The sequence below is a fragment of the Chelonia mydas genome, chromosome 6 (assembly GCF_015237465.2).
Source record: "Chelonia mydas isolate rCheMyd1 chromosome 6, rCheMyd1.pri.v2, whole genome shotgun sequence".
In the NCBI taxonomy this organism is placed as follows: Eukaryota; Metazoa; Chordata; order Testudines; family Cheloniidae; genus Chelonia; species Chelonia mydas.
In genome coordinates this window covers 18,149,428-18,171,087 of record NC_051246.2, presented here as the reverse complement: position 1 = coordinate 18,171,087, position 21,660 = coordinate 18,149,428, and the positions used below count along the sequence as shown (strand labels likewise).

At 51.9% G+C, this 21,660-nt stretch overlaps 1 protein-coding gene across 1 annotated transcript in view; it reads right to left on the bottom strand.

Annotated features, from left to right (window-relative positions):
* Window positions 1–3,809: 3,809 nt before the first annotated feature.
* Window positions 3,810–21,660, bottom strand: part of LOC119566329 — a 47,659-nt gene continuing 29,808 nt past the window's right edge. Inside the window, 12 exon segments of the mRNA XM_043548467.1 lie at window positions 3,810–3,995; window positions 4,562–4,687; window positions 5,707–5,791; window positions 6,005–6,155; window positions 6,244–6,433; window positions 6,523–6,653; window positions 8,662–8,717; window positions 8,719–8,760; window positions 8,848–9,032; window positions 9,834–10,008; window positions 11,906–12,040; window positions 13,076–13,150. Coding sequence (XP_043404402.1) covers window positions 3,856–3,995; window positions 4,562–4,687; window positions 5,707–5,791; window positions 6,005–6,155; window positions 6,244–6,433; window positions 6,523–6,653; window positions 8,662–8,717; window positions 8,719–8,760; window positions 8,848–9,032; window positions 9,834–10,008; window positions 11,906–12,040; window positions 13,076–13,150 — 1,491 coding nt within the window. The 3' untranslated portion in view covers window positions 3,810–3,855.

Sequence of the window (21,660 nt, the reverse complement as noted above, 5' to 3'; positions counted from 1 at the left end):
TGCATCGGAGTTCAGAGAGTTGTCCGGAGCGGTCACAAGGGAGCATTCTGGGATAGCTCCCAGAGGCTAATATTGTCAAATTGCGTCCACAGTACCTCTAACCCGGAACTGCGATCTCAGTTTTAGTGTGGCTACTCCACTTGCCAAGGTGGAGTACAGAAATCGGAGTAAAGAGCCCTTTAAATCGAAAAGACTGGTTCGGTCGTGTGGATGGAACCAGGTTTTTTGAGGTAACTCGCCTAATTCGGAAATAACCGCTTACTGTAGACCAGGCCCAAGTCTCCCTACTTCAGCAGGAGAAACATTTGGCCACTTTTCTATCTCACTCAGCACTTTTCCCCTAAGTGGAGAAGTTTCATCCTCTCCTGTTCTAGTGTCTCTGCCCCTGAAGTCAATGGAAGGATTCCCATGGACTTTGAAGCAGGCCTTTTCTGTCAGGGGAAAATCATCCCTCACCTTCAGTGTCTGGAAGAAACCCCACGCAATGACATTTTATACACATTCAGAATTGGCCTTTCAGTAGGCTACTGAGGCCTCCCTTCTTCTTCACCCTGCCTTTAGAATTCGGGATGGCCAGGGTTTTCCGTTTTAAAGATTTTTAATATGGCAGCAGTAGCAGAAATACAGAACTTACTCCCTTTCCCTTGTGTCTGAAACTTGTTCTTCTGCTGCCACCCTATTGTTTTGGCTCCAGGGTAGTTCGGTTAGCTAAGGCTTCCCTCTCCATCACTGCAGTCCTGGAAAGCACACTGCCCACCCCCACCACTGCCCATCAGCCACTATTGACCCCCAGTTTTGCATCATTTAAATACACCATTGGGTTGTTGGAGGAAACAGCTTATTGCTATTGTTCTATCCTGGCACAGATCAGTGCTGGCAATCCTGATTCAAACATTGTAGCTTGCACCACTCCCTGTGGATTGTTTCTGGTACCCTAAGGCAATTATATGTCTTACTTCTGTGCCAAGATGATACCAAGTCTTTCATGTGCAAGATGTGACAATGCAATCAGCAAAGACAGTCATTTAGCTGGTAGAAAGAAAGTCACAGGCACCCATCCAGCTGCATGCAACTTGTATCTCCAGTGTTGCGTTATTGCTTATAGTTGGCTGTCCGCTGCCATTGTTGAGCTTTCAGGGAACCCCGTCTCTCTTCTGTCACAGACTTTAAGGTCGGAAGGGACCATCACGGTCATCTAGTCTGACCTCCTGCGCATTACAGGCTACAGAACCTCACCCAGCCACTCCTGCAATACACCCATGACCTCTGTCTGAGTTAGTGATATCCTCAAATAATGATATAAAGACAAAACTAAACAGAATCCCCACATTTACATTAGTTTAAACCTGCAAGTGACCCGTGCCCTGTGCTGGACGAGGACGGCAAACCCCCAGCCACAGGGTCTCTGACATGGGGAAATTCCTTCCCATTCCCCAAAATGGTGATCAGTGAGACCCTGAACATGTGGGCAAGACCCACCAGCTAGATACCTTGGGGAAAGAATTCTTTCCCCAAGGTAACTCAGAGCCCTCCCCATCTAGTGTCCTGTAACCAGCCATTGGAGATATTTGCAGCTAGCGGTCACAGATCAGCCGTGTGCCATTGTAGCAGTCTCATCCTACCATCCCCTCCATAAACTTATGAAGCTCAGTCTTGAAGCCAGTTTTGCTTTTTGCCCCCCAACACTCTGCTCCCTTTGAAAGGTTTGCTCCAGAACCTCACTCCTCTGATGGAGAGAAACTTTTGTCTAATCTAAGCCTAAACTTGTTTATGGCCAGTTTATATCCATTTGTTCTTGTGTGCACGTTGGTGCTTATGTTAATTCCTCTGTGATAGTTATCCCTCTGATGCATTTAGAGAGAACAATCAACTCTCTCTCTCCCTCAGCCTTCTTTTGGTTAGGCTAAATAAAAGTATTTCTGTCTCCTCTCATAAGTGAGGTTATCCATTTCTCTGGACATCCTAGTAGCCCTTCTCCATATCTGGTCCAGTTTGAATTCATCTTACACATGGGAGACCAGAATTGCATACAGTATTCCAGATGAGGTCTCACCAGTGCCTTGTATAATGGTACTAGCACTTCCCGGGCTCTACTGGAAATACCTCACCTGAGTATCCCATGACTGGGTAGCCTTGTTCCCAGCTGCATCAGAGTCATCCTATGATCAAGCAATACACCCAAGTCTTTCTCCTTCTCTGTTGCCTCTAGCAGATAAGTGCCCAGCTTTCAGCAATAATTCTCATTGTTAGTCCTCAAGTACATGACTTAAGCACAGAAGCAAAGGCTTTTACAACTACAGCATGATTTTTATACTACTTTGAATTTTAGCAAATGGCAAATTCATGGCCTTGTGCCTTGAAGCCACCAGGCTTCCGTTCATTATTGTGCCAAGCCATCACAGAATGCTTTTTGCAGAGAGTAACAGAAGCATGATCCCTGCTGCCATCCTCTTACAGTCCAAGACTCTGACCTTGCAACACTCCATTTTGGGATGCAGGAGTACACAGGTGCACCCAGTCAGGCAGAGCAGGGACTCAAACCCATGTCTCCTAGATCTCAGGCGAGTGCCCATGCATTTCTAGGATACAGCATGTCTTTCTGCTTTTTCCATGAAGAGTTTTGAGGCATTGGTTTTGCCTACTGCAGACTGAACGTTGACATTTAATGAACAGTTTGTGTTGCTTGGCCAGCCCTCAGCATGTGCTTAACTCCATGCATGCGTGAAGTCCCCATGAAGTCATTACCACATGCACATTAAGTGTCTGCAGGATCCAGTCCCACAGTAGGCTACCCTAGAAGATGCTCATAGAGGGGCTAGAACAGTCACACCACGTTAGTGTGACAGTCCCTGTGGGTTCTACAGTAGGTGGAGGATGTTGACATGGTAGGAGCAGTGGGAGAGAAGATTTAGCTGTTGGAAGGGGATTTGGAGAGGAGCTGGAGGGCTGTAGTTTCCCCAGGTGAGATAGAAGGAAACTAATGCAAATGGAGAAGGGTAGATTGCTGTGTAGACAGAGGTGAGTGTGTAGATGTAGCCAAGGTAGCTTTAGCCTAGCCAGATCAAGCAGTAGAGCAACAGCAGCACAGGCTACCCACTGGAGCCTGACCCAGAGTCCCAGCTAGTCTTGTATAGTCCATGCTTCCACTACTGTTATTTCAACTAGCTTGATGAAAGCTAGCTCATTGAGGTCTGTGTGTGCGCACTACAGCCACACTTTGGAGTGCCCCATAGATATAGCTTAAGGGTCAAGAAGCAGGAGATAGCAGTTATGGGGAGATCCCAGCTGTAAGGCAGGATGCTTAAGGTCTTGAAGCATCAGGTTTCCCAGTCACTAACACAATGGGGAAATCTTCACCAACCTCCTGTAAGCTAGGGGCTGGCCACAGCCCCCACAGAAGACACAAGGGTTTCTAATTACCAGACTTAGGCTTGTCCCCCAGCTTGCTCACATGGACTTCATGTTAGACTGGCAAGCGCCAGTCGTTCTTATTGCGTGCCCAGTGGAGTTAGAATCCAGCTATTCACAGTAAAGTTAATCAAAAAGTCTCTAGTTCGGCTGAGTGGCCTTCCCCTCCCCCCAGATAGGACCCCAGGAGATGAGAGAAAGCCATTTGATTTACCTTGTCTAGTGCTAGCTTGCAGTCTTCTTCCTGTCCTCTATGCCACATCCTATTCTGGTGTCTATCCCTGCAGAGAGGTCTGTTCTGCTGCTGACTGGGGAAGAGCTACAAGGCCAGTAGTAGACGCCTGGCCTCAACAACTGCTGTTCCCTCCCCCAGAGGGACACATGCTACCACAAGACATTAGTGCAGTCCAGACATTTTATTTCTGCTCCCCCTCCCTTATTTTACAGTCATCTGCCATGGAAGATTGGGGACCTTGTCATCCAGCTGCTTCTCCTATGGAGTAGTGTCACAGTAACAAGAGAAACCACAGCCACCAATGAAAGCATGGCCAGAAGCACCAGGGTCAGGTCCAGTCTGGAGACAGGGTCTGGAGGAGGAAGAGGAGGAGAGGTTAAGACAATCCTGATTTCTGTAGGGTCTAAAGTGTGGAGATGACACCTAGACTTCCCTGCCCCAGTGGTGCTCCCCCTACCGCTTAGGCCAGCCTTCATCAGAAAGATACTTGAATTGTCAACTCACTTTTTAGACTGTGAGCCAGCACCACCATCCCATTGATTGCCTTCTATTGAATGGCTGAGGCAATGCTAGCCCCAGTGCATTGAGTGCCACAGAGGCTCAGGGCATACAAGTCACCATTGAGGTGCCATAGTGTCCCCCCCACCCCACCCCCCAAGTTTGCTGGGTTTTGAGACATCCTATGAATGTCCAAAGGATAAGGAAATAACCCAACATTGGCCCACTCATAGGAAGCACTCACAGGTGTGGTGTCAGCCAGCATTAGCTTACATATGGATCATCAAGGAGTGACTTCTGCATGTAGCTCCCCCGCCCGAACATTTACATTAGAACCCCCTAGACAGCATTGACTTGCTGTATTCCAGGTTACTGTGCAAGATGCCAGTTGTCCTACTCGGGTTTTAACAGAAAACTCACCCTTGTTCTCATAGACGTGCTCTCTCCATGGCTCAGGGCTCTCCTGGAAGATCACAGGGCCAGGAGAGCTCACCAGGTCCTGGGGCTCTCCTGTCCCATTGTTGATATCCAGGAACCGGCGGCCTCCTGGGAGATGGAATGGAGAGTTAGGGAGCTGTCTGTCCAGTGCACTCACAGCCAGAGGGCCATCGTCATGAAATGCAGTGTCACCATGGACTCAACCATGAGCCCTTACAGGCCTCCTGACAGGTTGTGGTACCAGGTATTAGATCTTCCTGAATTGCTTATTTGAAGTGTGGGAGAAGTTGGGAAGAAAGGCCATTTCATCAGGAGCAGCAGACACTCCACACTCCAGAGGCAATTTCTAGTATTGTCTCCTACATAGGGCAATTGTAGGAGATTAGGCCATTTTACCTCTTCGTGTTAGCCCATCATACCCCAGCTAGCGCTACAGTACATGGTACAGGTACATAACGAGCTGGGCTGAACGCCTTGCAGTCAGTGTATAGCACAGGGCTGGGCAAACTTTTTGGCCTGAGGGCCACATTAGCACTGTAAAACTATATGGAGGGCCAGGTAGGGAAGGCTGTGCCTCCCCAAAGAGCCTGGCTCCCTCCCACTTCCTGCCCCCTGACTGCCCACCTCAGAAACCCCCTCTGCCCCCCCAACTCCTTGTCTCCTGACTGCCCCCTCCCAGGACCCCTGCCCCTAACTGCCCCTGGGACCACACCCCTATCCAACCCCCCCGCTCCCTGACAGCCCCCGCTGGACTCCAACGACTATCCAATTGCCCCTGAACCTCTGCCCAATCCAACCAGCCCCTGTCCCGACTGCCCCCTGGGACCCTCTGCCCCTTATCCAAGGCCAACCCCCTTATGATGCTGCTCAGAGCAGCAGGAGCTCACAGCCCTGCCGGAGTAGAGTGCTGGACGGCACAGGAGGGGCTGGGGGCTAGCCTCCCCGGCCGGGAACTCAGGGGCCGGGCAGGATGGTCTACTGTGGGCGGTAGTTTGCCCTCCTCCAATATAGCAGGACAGGCAGATCTCTGTTCACTATGAGTCCTCTGGTATTTTGGGATGGCAGCTTGTAGAAACCCACATGGGTTTTCAGACCACTGGGGCCCAGATGGAGCCACTCCGACTTACTCGTAGCAGCTCCTGATGGGCACATGGTCCTGCAGGGCTCCAGCCGGGAGGGGTAGCAAGCTGAGGCGCTACAGTAAATGTACACCTAAAATCCACACAAGTGAGAATGGAGTTAGTGAGTGACTGGCCAGTGCTGGTAGGAGCCAGGAAGTAGATCCACAGCTATCAGTTTGGTTCTGCATGTGCAGCGCCTCAGCAGAGACAATGTGAAGGTCAGGACCTGACTGAAATAGGAGCTCCTGCCCCTGCACTCCGACTTCCCCCTCCTCACCCGCTTTATATGTGGGCCCCTTCTCACCTCTCCCTCAAGCGCCACCTGGGAGGCGGAGTCCACAAAGGCAAAGGTGGAGAGGACGAAGCGCTGGTGGTGAGTCGGGAAGGGCAGCTCAGATAAGGCAGGGCCCACGGGCACAAGCTGGGTTCTGTAGTTGTCTCCCAGGAACGGGCACCTGGGAGCAAGACATGAGAGAAGGGTGGACCAAGGAAACCGCCTTCCTCCTCCCCAAGCCATGCTCCCCCTCCATCCCAGCCACTCACCCGTCCACCAGGATGGGCCACTGCGGCTGCTGCAGGGGGTTAGCACTTGGGGTGGCCCAGCACTGGTGTAGAACCAGAACCAGGGACGGGTCTGTTCTGTGCAGGATGCGAACCTCCATGTAGAGAGGGTCCCTGAGCACCTTCACCACAGGGTAGTCTCTGTCTGTGAGATAGGATCTGTAGCTCAGGTCTGTGGGGGAGAGGGCAGGAGGAGAGCAGAGCTGAGACACCTGTGGTCCTTCAGGGGGATGGGATCTCCGTGCTGGAGTGAGGGGTCACCTACTGTGGCGATGCGCAACTCAAGCCGGAGGGGTCCTGCCTGGGTGACTGGAGCAGGTGTGGGGGGCAAGAAGACCTCGACCTGGACTGGCAGAAAGTCACTGGCATTGTAGATGCAGCGAGCATGGAGGCTGCACAGGAGAGAGCAGAGGGAGGAGACAGGGGCTGATGCTCTGTGAATTCAGATTGAGGCCATGTGGTTTCTGGCAGTGACCTTATTAGTGCTTGAGACAAGCAGGGTCAGGCCCTATCAGTACTTGGATGGCAGACATCCAAGGATGCTAGTGTATCAACCCTTTTAGCAACTCAGATGTTCTTCCCTCTAACTCAGGGACTCAGCAGGAGTGTCCGAGCACGGCCACATGGGGGCCTTCTCAGACAGGCTAGAAGCACCTGCTTACTTGTAGTCACATCTCTCTTGGCAGCATTCTCAAGTTTGCCACCAACTATTATCCAAGCTTTCTTTCTACCAACCCTGTAGTGAGTTATCAGTCCCTCCGAGTGGCCCCACGGAGGCCTTCTCAGGTCAGGCTGGCTGTGCCTACTTGTCATCATTGGAGATCACATAGCAAGTGGCATTTACAATCATAAGATTAGGATTGGAAGTGACCTCAGGTGGTCAGCTAGTCCAACCCCCTGCTCAAAGCAGGACCAACCCCAACTAAATCATCCCAGCCAGGGCTTGGTCAAGCCAGGTGGCAGAATCTCCATCCCTTAGAGGTTCTGCCACCTCCCTAGGTAACCCATTCCAGTGCTTCACCACCCTCCCTGTGGGATAGTCCCATCCCCAATAGCCAACCTAGACCTCCCCCACTGCAGCTTGAGACCATTGCTCCTTGTTCGGTCATCTGCCACCACCGAGAACAGCTGAGCTCCATTCTCCTTGGAACCCCTTCAGGTAGTTGAAGGCTGCTATCAAATCCCCCCTCACTCATCTCTTCATTTTTTGTTGCCCTCTGCTGGGCTCTCCAATTTTTCCACATCCTTTCTGTTGGTGGGGCCCAAAACTGGACACAGTATTCCAGATGGGCCTCCCCAGTGCTGGATAGAGGGGAATCACTTCCCTCCATCTGCTGGCAATGCGCCTACTAATGCAGCCCAACATACAGTAGCTTTCTTGGCAACAAGGGCCCCACTATTGATTTCATAGCCAGCTTCTCGTTCACTCTAATCCCCAGGACCTTGTCTGTAGAACTGCTGCTTAGCCAGTCGGTCCCCAGCCTGTACCAGTAAATGGGATTCTTCCCTCCTAAGTGCAGACTCTGCACTTGTCCTTATTGAACCTCAGATTTCTTTAGCCCAATTTTCAATTTTTCTAGGTCACTCTGGACCCTACCTACCTCTCCCCCCAATTTAGTGTCATCCATTAACTTGCTGAGGGTGTAAGCCATCCCATCATCCAGATCATTAATGATGATGAACAAAACCAGCCCCAGGACTGACCCCTGGGGCATGCTGCTTGATACCAGCTGCCAACTAGACAGAGCTATTGATCACTACCGGTTGAGCTTGATGACCTAGCCAGCTTTCGACCCACCTTATAGTCCATACTTTTTTAACTTGCTGTCAAGAATACGGTGGGATACTGTGTCAAACTTTGTTAGAGTCAAGGTATATCATGTCCACCACTTTCCCCATATGCGCAGAGCCAGTTCTCGTCATAGAAAGCAATCAGGTTGGTCAGGCATGACTTGCCCTTGGTGAATGCAACTTGGAGGAGAGGAAGGTGATCAGGACCAGCCAAGTGCTTCAGAATGGATTTGACCTGCTGCAGGATTTTTCTAGGGACTGAGGTGAGGCTGACCAATGTTGGCATTTGATCAGACAATGTAAAACCCTGACTCTTGGACAGTCAGCTGCACAGCGTGTCCTTCCCTTCACAAAGCAAGATTTTGCCCCATGCCCCATTAGGGATCAGGTGCATTGCCCCACACTCAAAAAAGGGGATGTCTGTGACTGCAGGGAATCCATACCTGTAGAACATCCCCCAAGTCCTTCGGTGGTCAGGAGAGGCTGCTGAAAAATTGATGGATCAGATCTTTGCCAGGGGAAAGTATCTGGCCTCACGCTTCCACTGTGGAAGGGCTGAAGCCTGCTCACCATCACTTCCTTGCTAGTCAATAGAGCAGGCCAACTTACATGAAGGTGCTGTCCCGGGTGATGGAGCCGTCTGGCCCAGTCCGGATGTCGATTGCCAGAGATCAGCTGGTTCTCATAGATCAGTTTGTCATGGATCACCTGGAAGAGTGGAGACATGGGGCAGGTTAGTCCCCCCAAGCCCCTGAGCAGAGCACTCACCCTGGCTTCCCGTGGGTGTCCCCTCACCTGGACTGTGGTGCCGCACTGCATGAGGTGGAAGCGGAAGATCACAAAAGCCTCAGTCATCCTGATGGGGTCACACCCTGCCTGGGCATAGGCTAGCCGGACACTCTCCAGGATGATGGGGTGATCAGACATGTCCCTGGAGACCACCAGAACAAAGTGACCATCCAGGAGGCACTGAACAGTGACTGCAACACAAAGGAGCAGGATTCAGTATAGATGTTCCTGGTAGAGGAATTGGGCAAGAGTTCCATGCCACACTCAGGATGATAGATTGGAGAAGAGCCATGAGAAATATTAGAAAACAGGCCTTGTAGTGACCAAGTTCTGCCTCTTTTAGACAGAGAGAAGGTTAAGGGGTGACTTGATTCCAGTCTAAGTATTTAAATAAGGTGTAGATCTGAGAGCGAGGGTAGTTAACCCTTGGAATGGTTTGCCCAGGGTCACTGATAAGGCAAGACTGGATGTCTACTAAGAGATCTGCTTGAGGAATTATTTCAGGGAAAGTCTATAGCTTGTGTGATACAGGAAATCAGACTAATGATCACAATGGTCCCTTCTGGCTTTGGAATCTATCAAGTGAAGCCCCATGGGGGTAAGTGGGTTTGTCTGACACAGCATGATTGCAGCTCAGGTTGTGCAGGAACGAGACACAAGCCGGCAGAGTTATCCTTCGATCTGATGATGGAGCACCAGCCTGTACGGTCTGATGGTTCTTCCTCTGCCACCACACATTTGGTGTTGGCTCTCAAGATCTGCCAGGCACTGGCAACTGAGGAGAGACCGTGATGTAGGAAGGAATCCCTTTGCACACAACTGATGCCAGCTGCAGCCTAGGGTGAGAGTTACAAAGACATTGCATCCAAGTCTAGTTCACCATGCTAGTAGGTGGTGACCAAACTCATCTGAGAAGTACGGTGTGTCACCAAGCTTCCCAGGACGGAGATGGCAAAAGGCTCCATAAGCTGACATGAGGGCAGGTCTCCTACCTGTGTTGCCATAGTAGCAGGGAGTAGTGAGGTCAGTCTCATCATAACAGCAGCCAGCCTGGAAGCAAGCAGCTTGGCCTGGGGCATCCGCACAGGGCATCTTCCCAGCCACCACACGGCACTGCTCCTCTGTGAGATGGGCCCCTAGAAACAGCAGGGTGTGGATTAAGGAGAGCTAGAGATCCTCTGAAGGGATCACAAGAGACCCTTCCCCAGAGACTATTTAAGATCCGTAGTGACCTCTGGACAAGTGGCTGACCTCAACACCAGTCCAACCCTCCTCCCCTTCCCCAAAGGGCTGCAAGAGCTCCCACAGTGGTCCTCCATCCCAGCTCACCCTGCCCCCTCACATCCATAACCTCAAACCACATACCACCTCAGACAGCATTGTGCTCAGATCCCCACCCCTGTCCTCCAGATGTAGCATGTTGCCCTTCTTTGCATTAAGCCAGATACCAGGCTTAACATTTCACTTGGAATTTCAGGCTCCTGATCTGCTGCTGTGTCAGAGGAGAGCCCCCACCCACACCCTACAGCCCCCTCAACACAGCCAGCAGCGTGGTCCACTCCAATTTATCACAGTTAGCAGTTCCGGGGTGGGTTTTTCTAGCCATCTCATGAAATGGTGAGCAGACGCCTACTCTATGAATTTTTCCGTTATTAAAGTCACCATCTCCCTTTACTGATGATGGGGCAGACGCTAGCAGGAAGGCCACCATTTCCCCATAGCCAATCAGAGGAAAGTGCCCCTCGTAAAACATGGCTGCGAATTTCTTTCATGAGACTGAAGCTGTACCTAGAGGCAAAGTGGCTGCCACTCTGGTTTAGGGGAAGGGCTAGACAGGACACTAAGAGTGCTGAGGGACTAAGAGCTGTGGAGAGCCTGTGCGAGAGACATGGGGGGAAGGAGACAGATTGCAAGCAGATTGTGGGGATGAGATATGAAGGGATACAACATCAGATCCCAAACCCTGGGATACTGGAGGAACAGGGGAAACCCCTCTGAGCAGCCAATGGCAAGGACACATTGGTGCATGTGTGACTGGATTTTGCACCAAAGAAGCTCACAGACTTTGGAAGCAAGTGCCTTCCCCTAAAGCTTTGAAAAACCAGAAGGCAAATAGCCACCCCTTCCCTTCAAATAAACTGGGGGGAGGCGGGGGGGGGGGGGGAACAGCATGATTTCTAAACAAATCTCATTTTTGATCATGGCTTACAACACTGTCAACACCAGCTCTAACATGGCAGCAACATGCAAGAGACAAGGTTCAGCTCCTCTGAAGACCACCACAGGAGTCAGAAGTGGACCATGAACCTTCCATTAGAGGGGACCCACATGCACTCAAACCAGTTAGAGGTCACAGACACCCCTACATACCTATAGTCCTCCACCAAGCAACATATTTTGGGGCACCGGGCGCACCAGGCCCGGCTGCGGGCTGGGGCACCGGGGCGCACCAGGCCCGGCTGCGGCTGGGGCACCGGGCGCACCAGGCCCGGCTGCGGCTGGGGCACCGGGCGCACCAGGCCCGGCTGCGGCTGGGGCACCGGGCGCACCAGGCCCGGCTGCGGCTGGGGCACCGGGCGCACCAGGCCCGGCTGCGGCTGGGGCACCGGGCGCACCAGGCCCGGCTGCGGCTGGGGCACCGGAGCGCACAGGCCCGGCTGCGGCTGGGGCACCGGGGGCGCACCAGGCCCGGCTGCGGCTGGGGCACCGGGCGCACCAGGCCCGGCTGCGGCTGGGGCACCGGGCGCACCAGGCCCGGCTGCGGCTGGGGCACGGGCGCACCAGGCCCGGCTGCGGCTGGGGCACCGGGCGCACCAGGCCCGGCTGCGGCTGGGGCACCGGGCGCACCAGGCCCGGCTGCGGCTGGGGCACCGGGCGCACCAGGCCCGGCTGCGGCTGGGGCACCGGGCGCACCAGGCCCGGCTGCGGCTGGGGCACCGGGCGCACCAGGCCCGGCTGCGGCTGGGGCACCGGGCGCACCAGGCCCGGCTGCGGCTGGGGCACCGGGCGCACCAGGCCCCGGCTGCGGCTTGGGGCACCGGGCGCACCAGGCCGGCTGCGGTACGTAGCGCATGGTCTCCTCTGGGGTTAAGTCACGTTCAGTGGGCTTGGGGCAGGTCATGTTCACATCATAGGTGGCAGCGATGGCCCTGGTGCTCAGCAGTTCCTCCACTCGCACCTGCAGGTGGTTACGGCCATCCTGCAATAAAGAGACACCAGTCAGTCAGTATTGTGGCCTAACAGACTCTCTGTAGGCGCTAAGCACAGTGCCCCCCAGCTGCACAGGCTGTGTGACTGCAGGTATGGACCCATCTCCAGCTTCTGTTGTTGCTCAGGTACACTGTGGTGAGGCGTGCCAACCCCCCTCACCTTCTTCTGGACATGACAGCCCATTGTAGCCAGCCGAGAAGATCATCGCTCCTTGCTCGCCAGATGTGACCCAATGGAGACAGATGGAGCAGTTTGGTAACTTCGAAGGGTGTCCCAAACTCATCTGTGGAGAGAGTCATACAGGTCGTGGGTAAGGAAGAGTTAAAGCCCTTGATGAAGCTTAGCCAAGTAGCCATGTTTTGGAACAGTGACTGTGGTTTGTCACATCCTTCGGTTTAGTGGAGTTTAGCATGGTGGGAAGCAGCTCTAAAGGTACAGGACGGCCCTCATTTACCAAGTCTGACCTAGAGCCAGGAGTGCTGAGAGTGGCCGAGCCAGGCCAGGCCAGGCCATCCCATCCGACCCCATGCTTGGGCATGACAACAGGGAGTGATCGCCCACAGAGGCCACAGGATCCAGGTGTCTGGAGCTCAAAGGGCCAAGTTACACCTGAGCTTGGGATACCCAGCCACATTTTTGGTATGTCCTTTTACAGTCTCCCCCCCAGCAGGGTTCCCTCTTTACCCTCTGCTATTTTGTGGGTCACGATCAGCAGGCTGTTGTGAGGAAGACTTCGCTACCTGGATTCAATGGTTAGGGCTAACTCCAGTCTTTTCTCCAGGGGACAGAAGCCACAGACTCTCACTTCAGGAGACCAGGGTACTCAAGATTTGAGGATAATAGCCAGGCCACCAAGAAGCACTAGAGTAGAACCTTCTTGTTCCCTTCCTAAAGCTCTCATTACATACTGTAGAAGTAAGAGGTTTCCACAGGAGACCCATATAAAACCCTCCTGCACGTCTAAGAGGGCAGACGAGCAGGAGGCTTCTTAGCTTTCTTGTGAAGCAGCCAGGCAGCTACTTACCACAACTTTGAAGCGGACGGTGCGGCCCTGGCTGGGAAAGACCAGCAGCTGCATCCCATAGTCTCCACAGTCATACTCATGTTGCAAGACAGAGAAACTGACCCTGTGGAAGTCCCCCTGCCCAAGGGCTATTCTTAGGGACCAGAGCAGCACTAAGCCCACAAAATACCTACAGGCCCAGCCCCATGGCTGAAGATGCTAAGAAAGAAGCCCTGTCTAGCAGCCACTTCTCATAAGGGGGGGAAGCTGTGGGACCGGGGCTTTGTAGGGTGAGTGGTGGGGAGGGGGCGGGGTGTGAATCAGATGAGCAGAGAGGCAACACCTGGGGAGCTGCCTGCTGCTGGGGAGGGGCCGGGTGAAAAGTGCAAAGCTCAGGGTGAAAGGGAACATAACCATCGAAGCCTTCAGCCCTAAGACCCCCCTCCCATTAAATCCTCCTGTTATGCTACCTTTTGAGTGTTGCAGCTCTCAGGATTTTATGGCAAGTCCCATGGTGAGTGATGTTTTATTTCAAGCCCCATCTCCTGGAAACAAGGAACTAGCTGAGAACCTCAGTGTGCATTCAAAGAAAAGTAAGTTTCTTGCCCTCACAGTTGCAGAGAAAAGCTTAAAAACAGGGCTCAAGCACACCCCAAGTGCCCCCAAAATTAGAAGGCCAAGTTGCCTGGAATCGAGGGGTCTAGTCAGTGTATCCTTCTGGGATCGGATGATTTAGTTGGGGATTGGTCCTGCTCTGAGAAGGGGGTTGGACTAGATGACCTCTTGAGGTCCCTTCCAAGCCTGATATTCTATGATTCGAAGTGGGCGGGCAGGCACAAGGTCGATGTCAGTGTGTAGGTGGCAATGTATTGAATGAGGCCTTTTTCTTTCTTGTTCTATGTGATTAGGTTATTGAAAAACTGGAGTGGATACAGAGAAGAGTCACAAATGCAATTTGCCGGCTGGAAGAAGTGCCAGCTAGCAAGAGACTTACAGAGCTCAGTCAGTTTAGCTTATCGAAAAGGAGATCAAGAAGTAGCTCAAGTACAGTGCCCAAGCACATTCATAGGGAGAAAAGAATGGCTATTAAAGGGCTCTCTAATCGAGTGGAGAAGGGTAGAACAAGATCCAGCGGTTGGAAGTTGGAGCCAGACCAATCCATGGACGATGCGTACAATAGCCTGGGGAGGCTGTACCTCCGGAAAGAGCCCCGCGTGGCCTGTCCATGCACCGCCAAGGCCCCCCTCCTTCTGCTGCTGGTAGTTGGCCCCAGTCCAGGCAAGCGGGCTGCCTCCTCTTTCGGGAAGCCTGCTGGGCTGGGGCTGGGGCTAGGGCGGCTAGGACTTGGGGTGGCTGGGGCCGCACCACCCAGTTCTCCAGGGCTGGGGGGAAAGGGAGGGCTGCCCGACGCCACCCAGTGGTCTGGTGCTGGGGGGCAGCCCACCCATCCAGTGCTGCGGGGCTGATGTGGCAGCCTGTCTGGTGCTCTGAGTGTGTGTGTGTGCCCTGGCGCTTTTGGGGCTGGTGGTGCTTGGGCAACCCGGGATTGGGAGGGGGGGCAGGTAGCCGCGGGAGGGAGGGATTCTGGGCTTTGGGGTGGGGCCTCAGGCTCAAGGGGTGGGCCGGGCCAGGGGCTAGCCTCCCCAAGCCCTGTGGTTTCACCCACCGTCCATGGCCAAATCTAAGGTAGAGTAAGGCACACATTTGAAGGGTGACTAACCCTTGGAGCAGATGGCCACTGGAAGTGGTGGATTCTCGATCAGGCTATGTCTACACAGCTGCAGTGCTGCCCTGTAGTGCTGACACTTACTGCAGCAACGCTGTCGTAAATCCACCGCTCCGAGAGGTAGGACGATGGCAGAGTTCTTCCAGTGAGCTCATGGCATCTACCCTGGGAGAGAGGTTGGATTAACTACTTCTCTCAGGAGGGTGAATTTTTCACAGCCCTGAGGGACACACCTGGGTCAACCTAACTTTCTAGTGTAGACCAGCCCACAGGCGGCCTGTCTGGAAGACGCTTTACTCAGACACAAGTTATCGGGCTCCATGCAGAGGTAACAGGGTGACATTCTCTGGTCTGTGCTCTGCTGGAGGTCAGATTGGTTGATCTAAGGGTCCCTTCTGGCCTGAAAATCCATGAACCTATGAAAAAACCCCTCAAGTGTATTTTTTGTGTGAAAAAGCTCATGATTTTTGCAGCAATCTCTTGATTTTTGGCTCTTTGGGGTTGGGGCTTCCCCGTCTCATCTCTCTCGCTCTTTCTGCCCTTCTCACTGCCGAGAATATCGCCAACCCTGAGCGCTCAAAAATCCTGAGGCCCCCCCAAACTCATGAGCTTCCCTTAAAAATCATGAGATTTTAAAAATAACAAATTTGTGGCTATTTTAAAATGCTTTTCTGGCTTTTGAATCTGCGGAGGTCATGCTTTGAAGCTTCTCTGTCTCTACAGTTATTATGTATTTGTATTCCTGCAGTGCTTAAGAGCTCCGGTCATGGAGCAGGACCCCATTGGGCCAGGCACCATACAAACATAAAACAAAAAGATGAGGCTCGAAACCCTGTTTTTAAAAGGAAAGCTGACGTTCTGGTATGTTCACCTGACTCCAGGAGCTGGAGCTTTAAGAAAGCACAATTATTGCATCACTCACAATAACATGATGAGAGTTGGTAACTCTGTCTCTGCTTCTTCCCTACTTCCCTGTTGTGTTGTGAACACTGGGGCGGGGGGGCATCGGGGGAGGAATGTAAAACTCATTCAAAGATGCTTTATCTTTGCGGCAGGGCAAGCATAGGTGTGTAGAGAAACTGCTCCTGTGACTGGGGAATGGAGAACGGGCCCCTGAGCCTGATGCTAACAGCTGCCAAATACGCCTCCTCCACAGCTCTGCTAGTACTCTTAACTCTGACCCTTACACACATGCTGCTAGTCTGGTCTTCTGTCCCACTGCTCTGCACCCCCTTGCCCTGTATGTCAATCTCTGGCTTGCAATTTTAAACTGCTCCTGCTTGGGCCCACACTGAGATTTAAAACTCCATGATCTCAGAGCAAAAACCAGGCGATTCTGAACTAAAGGACGAACCATCTCTAGGGAGTGGCTGTAGCACACTCATTAACATCCATGTGAACCAGCCACTAGAGAGCAACAGATCCCCAAGCTCCCCTCATTGCGGGTGACATCGTCATCTCTGTACAGGTGTAGTCCTGGCCCCTAGGTCACCCTGGTGCTTTATCCCATCACCAACCCCATAAGGGACACCAGCTGAGACCTATCATTACATGTCATACCTTTGGAAGGAATCAGGCCCGCTCAGTGCTGAGGTAGGGGGATCTGTGGGCAAAACCCAGGAGGTCAGAAAACAGTGGTGTTAATTCACTAGGAGTCACTGCGTTCTGTCTGAGTCAGTGTTTGGAACAGGGCTCTGGCGTGGTGCCAGGGGCTGATGGAGGTGCCATTGTTCTGATGAGGTGTAGAACTGAGGCCCATGATTGTTAATGATTTTATAGCTCTTTTAACAATAAGATTAAGGGGGTTAGCCCTGGTGGCCTGTGTAGAGTCCAAGTTAGGGGTGAAACTAGTGAAAAAGCAGGGGAGGCCTCATACCAGGCCTTGAAGAAGCCTAACCTGGCCAAGTATGGAGCTCCACAGAACGAGGCAGGCCTCAGCCTGAGCTATGTGAAACCTGAGGATGGGATGTAAGGACACCTCAGTAGGCTTAGGCCTCTTGAGCTTCTCTTGGCTGGTGGTTTTTCCTAGGCTCTGTCTGTCTTTTTCTCATGGCACTGCTAACCCTCAGTACGTTTACAGTACAAAATTATTTCAAAATTATTCTATTCGAATTTTCGGAAGCTATTTTATACGTTCGGTCTTCTGTGTCCCCACTAAAGCGGGTGAATTTGGCAGATTGCGTCCACAGTACCAAGGCTAGCATCAAATGTCAGAGCCGTGCCCCTACTGTGGGTAGCTATCCCACAGTTCCCACAGTCCCTGCCGCCCATTGGAATTCTCTGTTAAGCTCCCAGTTAAGCATGATGGGGCAAAAACATTCTGGCGGGTGTTTCTGGATGTGTGTCATCAGAAAGCTACGACAGACAATCGTTTCGCCCCTTTTTGGCATGCAGACGCCATACTGCTTTCAGCAGATGGTGCACTACTGCTCTCCTGCTACGATGAAACCACCTCTCCAACTCAACTCTGCTCGGCCATCGTGAACCGAGCAACACAGCTTCTGCCACCAACTCTGCTCTCCCGCTATTGCCACGCTTGCGAGCTTCTCCATGGACACAGACAGCACGGCATGTGGCGATTGGGAGATCATGGTGCTGTTGGGCCAGGTTCATGCTGTGGAACGCCGATTCTGGGCCCGGGAAACAAGGCACAGACTGGTGGGACCGCATAGTGTTGCAGGTATGGGATGATTCCCAGTGGCTGCGAAACTTTCGTACGCGTAAGGCCACTTTCATGGCACTTTGTGACTTGCTGTCCCCTGCCTGAAGCGCAAAGACACCAAAATGAGAGCAGCCCTCACAGTTGAGAAGCAAGTGGCCATAGCCCTGTGGAAGCTTGCAATGCCCGACAGCTACCGGTCAGTCGTGGAATCAGTTTGGAGTGGGGAAATCTACTGTGGGCGCTGCTGTGCTGGCAAGTAGCCAATGCAATCAATGACCAGTTGCTATCAAGGGGAGTGACTTTGGGAAACGTGCAGACCATTGTGGATGGCTTTAATGCGCTGGGATTCCCTAAGTGCGGCAGGCAACCAGACGGAACACATATCCCCATCTTCGCCCCGGAACACCAGGGCAGCCAGTACATAAACCGCAAGGGGTACTTTTCCATGGCGCTGCAAGCACTGGTGGATCACAAGGGACGTTTCACCGACATCAGCGTGGGATGACCTGGAAAGGTTGCCTGACGCTCGCATCTTCAGGAACTCTGGTCTGTTTGAACAGCTGCAGGAAGGAACTTACTTCCCAGACCAGAAAATTACTGTTGGGGATGTTGAAATGCCTATAGTTATCTTGGGGACCCAGACTAGCCCTAAATGCCATGGCTCATGAAGCCGTACATAGGCACCCTGGACAGTAGTAAGGAGCAGTTCAACTCTAGGCTGAGCAAGTGCAGAAAGTTGGTAGAATGTGCATTTGGACGTTTTGAAAGCACGCTGGTGCAGTTTTCCTGACTTGGTTAGATCTCAGCACAACCAATATTCCAATTGTAATTGCTGCTTGTTGTGTGCTCCACAATATCTGTGAGAGTAAGGGGAGACATTTATGGCGGGGTGGGAGGTTGAGGCAACTTGCCTGGTGACAAGTTTCACACAGCCAGACAACAGGGCGATTAGAAGAGCGCAGCAGGGCGCGCTGCACATCAGAGAAGCTTTGAAAGCCAGTTTCATGACTGGCCATGGTACGCTGTGAGAGTTGTTGTTGTTTCTCTAAAGTTACCTGCCCCCCCCCCCAATATTTATATATATGAAAGGAAATAAGTCACAATTGTTTAAAAACCGTTCTGTATTAGTTGTTGCACAAAACATTGAGAGAAATCAGAAGCTAGAGGGGGGTATTGGTTACGGGGGTGGACGAGGAGGAGGGAAGGACTAGTCCAGAAACCAAATCAAAATTTAGGATATGCCAGTTTTCTGCTGCTTGTGCAATCCTCTGGGGTTGATTGTGTTGGTCCCCGCAGCCTCCCCCCCCCCCCCCCGCCATGTTCTTGGGCGTCTGGGTGAGGAGGCTATCGAACTTGGGGAGGAGGGAGGGCGGTTATCCAGGGCTGCAGCAGCAGTCTGTGGTCTTGCTGCCTTTCCCACATTAGATCCACCATACAGCGGAGCATATCAGTTTGCTCCCCCGTGAGCTTGACCATAGCATCCTGCCTGCTCTCATCGCCCACGTCCTTCCTCTCTTCATATTCATGTAACGCTTTACGCGACTCTGCAATTGTTTGCCTCCATGCATTCAACTGGGCCCTATCAATGCAGGAGGACTGCAAGAGCTCAGCAGTTATTGTCCCGAGTTCATTTTTTCACCTTCTAATCTGGACCAGCCTCTGGGACAGAGTAGATAGGGGCCGCATTGAAACATTTGCGCCTGCTGCAGGAGAAGAAAAAGGGAGAGTAGTATTTAAAGAGATACAGTTTAGAGAACAAAGGGGATGCTGTTTCTCAGTGAAACAGGCAATTCATAATACACAGCACGTGTTCTTTCTGTACAAGGTCTCATTTTGCCTCTCATACTGAAGTGCCTGCCACTTTGGTGTGAGTAAGCCATCACATGCGGCCGGGCAACAGAATTCAGCTTGCAGCTCCTTGATTATATGTACGACACTGTTCTGTGTCCCTGGAGTAGCCTCTTTCCGTCATGGCCGTGGAGAATTTAATGTATGTATTTGCGTTCCTTTTTTTGGAACATAGTTGAGCCAGAAGAGATTCGTCTCCCCAACATGCAATGAGATCCAGTACCTCCCGTTCGGACCAAGCTGGAGCTCGTCTGTGAATCCGGGACTGCGTGGTCCTCTTGAGATGGTGGACTCTGCATGGTCTCCTGTGATGGTGGACTGTGCTGATGGTGACCAAACAGGAAATTCAAAAAGTTCCCGGGGCTTTTCCTGCCTACCTGGCTAGTGCATCGGAGTTCAGAGAGTTGTCCGGAGCGGTCACAAGGGAGCATTCTGGGATAGCTCCAGAGGCTAATATTGTCAAATTGCGTCCACAGTACCTCTAACCCGGAACTGCGATCTCAGTTTTAGTGTGGCTACTCCACTTGCCAAGGTGGAGTACAGAAATCGGAGTAAAGAGCCCTTTAAATCGAAAAGACTGGTTCGGTCGTGTGGATGGAACCAGTTTGTTTTGAGGTAACTCGCCTAATTCGGAAATAACCGCTTACTGTAGACCAGGCCCAAGTCTCCCTACTTCAGCAGGAGAAACATTTGGCCACTTTTCTATCTCACTCAGCACTTTTCCCCTAAGTGGAGAAGTTTCATCCTCTCCTGTCTAGTGTCTCTGCCCCTGAAGTCAATGGAAGGATTCCCCATGGACTTTGAAGCAGGCCTTTTCTGTCAGGGGAAAATCATCCCTCACCTTCAGTGTCTGGAAGAAACCCCACGCAATGACATTTTATACACATTCAGAATTGGCCTTTCAGTAGGCTACTGAGGCCTCCCTTCTTCTTCACCCTGCCTTTAGAATTCGGGATGGCCAGGGTTTTCCGTTTAAAGATTTTAATAGGCAGCAGTAGCAGAAATACAGAACTTACTCCCTTTCCCTTGTGTCTGAAACTTGTTCTTCTGCTGCCACCCTATTGTTTTGGCTCCAGGGTAGTTCGGTTAGCTAAGGCTTCCCTCTCCATCACTGCAGTCCTGGAAAGCACACTGCCCACCCCCACCACTGCCCATCAGCCACTATTGACCCCCAGTTTTGCATCATTTAAATACACCATTGGGTTGTTGGAGGAAACAGCTTATTGCTATTGTTCTATCCTGGCACAGATCAGTGCTGGCAATCCTGATTCAAACATTGTAGCTTGCACCACTCCCTGTGGATTGTTTCTGGTACCCTAAGGCAATTATATGTCCTTACTTCTGTGCCAAGAATGATACAAGTCTTTCATGTGCAAGATGTGACAATGCAATCAGCAAAGACAGTCATTTAGCTGGTTAGAAAGAAAGTCACAGGCACCCATCCAGCTGCATGCAACTTGTATCTCCAGTGTTGCGTTATTGCTTATAGTTGCTGTCCGCTGCCATTGTTGAGCTTTCAGGGAACCCCGTCTCTCTTCTGTCACAGACTTTAAGGTCGGAAGGGACCATCACGGTCATCTAGTCTGACCTCCTGCGCATTACAGGCTACAGAACCTCACCCAGCCACTCCTGCAATACACCCATGACCTCTGTCTGAGTTAGTGATATCCTCAAATAATGATATAAAGACAAAACTAAACAGAATCCCCACATTTACATTAGTTTTAAACCTGCAAGTGACCCGTGCCCTGTTGCTGGAGAGGACGGCAAACCCCCAGCCACAGGGTCTCTGACATGGGGGAAATTCCTTCCCATTCCCCAAAATGGTGATCAGTGAGACCCTGAAACATGTGGGCAAGACCCACCAGCTAGATACCTTGGGGAAAGAATTCTTTCCCCAAGGTAACTCAGAGCCCTCCCCATCTAGTGTCCTGTAACCAGCCATTGGAGATATTTGCAGCTAGCGGTCACAGATCAGCCGTGTGCCATTGTAGGCAGTCTCATCCTACCATCCCCTCCATAAACTTATGAAGCTCAGTCTTGAAGCCAGTTTTGCTTTTTGCCCCCCAACACTCTGCTCCCTTTGAAAGGTTGCTCCAGAACCTCACTCCTCTGATGGAGAGAAACTTTTGTCTAATCTAAAGCCTAAACTTGTTTATGGCCAGTTTATATCCATTTGTTCTTGTGTGCACCGTTGGTGCTTATGTTAATTCCTCTGTGATAGTTATCCCTCTGATGCATTTAGAGAGAACAATCAACTCTCTCTCTCCCTCAGCCTTCTTTTGGTTAGGCTAAATAAAAGTATTTCTGTCTCCTCTCATAAGTGAGGTTATCCATTTCTCTGGACATCCTAGTAGCCCTTCTCCATAT